This window comes from Trypanosoma equiperdum (assembly GCF_001457755.1).
Source record: "Trypanosoma equiperdum strain OVI genome assembly, contig: ctg_631, whole genome shotgun sequence".
Lineage (NCBI taxonomy): Eukaryota > Euglenozoa > Kinetoplastea > Trypanosomatida > Trypanosomatidae > Trypanosoma > Trypanosoma equiperdum.
The window spans coordinates 83,774-85,060 of record NW_027124567.1 but is presented as its reverse complement, the minus strand read 5'-3'; the positions used below and the strand labels follow the sequence as shown (position 1 = coordinate 85,060).

Here is a 1,287-nt window from a genome sequence, read left to right as displayed (position 1 = left end):
GGGGGGGGGGCGGGAGAAAATGTCACGTGTTAGTATTGCTTTAGTGTTTTTTCGTTTTCACTCTCTCTCTCTCCAATATGTTTTGCATGCCATATTTCCGCTCCGTCAGTAGTAGAGTGACTTTGTCGGTCTCTGTTGTAACGTTATTGTTTATTATTACTATTATTGTTGATCTCCCCACCATCATCTTATTGCTTCTTCTTTTCCCCTTCCCCTTGTTGTTTCTTCCGTTGCGTTATTTTATTTGTACCGTACGCGTTTCCACACATACACACAATATATATATATATATATGTACTCAATATATACTGTAAGGACACATCCCGCATCTGGAGGGGAAAATAGTTTAGCGAATCACGCAGATGTCATCGCTTGCCGAGAGACTCGTGCAACAGTTGCTGAAATTTCATCAACGTGGAGCTGAGCTCGAACAGGAGCAGAAGACGCTTGCGGAGGAGGAGAAATGCAACCAAACTCTCCAGGAACGCCTCAAACAAATGCAAGAACAAGTGCAGAAGGTGCGGGAAATTCGTGCGGTACTTAACGAACACAACCGTGCGGCGGAGGAAAAGTATGAGCAGGCAATAAAAGATGATGAGGCAAAGCGGGCGCTGATGTCAGAGGAATTGCAGGCAACTTTATCAGAGGTGAATTCATATGCAGAGGAAATTGCGCACATGGAAGCAAAAGCAGCGCAAGAGAATAAGCTACTGAAGGAACAACTTGAGATATACACCAGATTTCACTTGGATGGGCAGGACAAATACAATGAAATCATGCGTTCCAGGGAGCAGGAATACGCCAAGTTGGAGGCGAAGAAGGAAGCGGACGCCGCCCGGAAACCGCAGCTTCTGGCCGAATTATCGGAAGAGAATGAGCGTTTCCTTCAAACTCGCAAGGAGGAAAAGGAACTTGAAGTTCTAATGGATGGTTGGGTGGCACGTGTAACGGAGCTTCAAGAAAGGTTTTTAAAAGCAAGAAGGTTCTTTGAAAGTCTTAAGGAAGAAAAGGAAAGACATGTGAAGCGGATTCGATCACTTGAAAGTGAAAAAACCGTGTTGTTGGCGCGGGTGGAAAGATGTAGAGCAGAGCGTGACAAGGAGCAAGCAAAGGCGAAGGCATTCGAGGAAAAGGTCATCACACAAAAGAAACAGATAGAGAAACTTAGTGCCGTTGCACACATGCTCGAGTCCGGAAGCTTAGCAGAGAGTACGGATGCGGCAACATAGAGAGTTTTCCTGTTTCCCTTTCTCTTTTTTATATTTTTATTTCTGCCTTTTTTTGTTT

The 1,287-nt window shown here is 44.7% G+C and overlaps 1 protein-coding gene across 1 annotated transcript; it reads left to right on the top strand.

Annotated features, from left to right (window-relative positions):
* Positions 1–362: 362 nt before the first annotated feature.
* Positions 363–1,229, top strand: TEOVI_000288700 (Myosin-like coiled-coil protein, putative; the record flags this gene model as incomplete). The annotated part of the gene is made up of 1 exon (XM_067225885.1): positions 363–1,229. The coding sequence occupies one exon, from the start codon at positions 363–365 to the stop codon at positions 1,227–1,229; it is 867 nt and encodes a 288-aa protein (XP_067081986.1).
* Between the last annotated feature and the right edge of the window lie 58 nt (positions 1,230–1,287).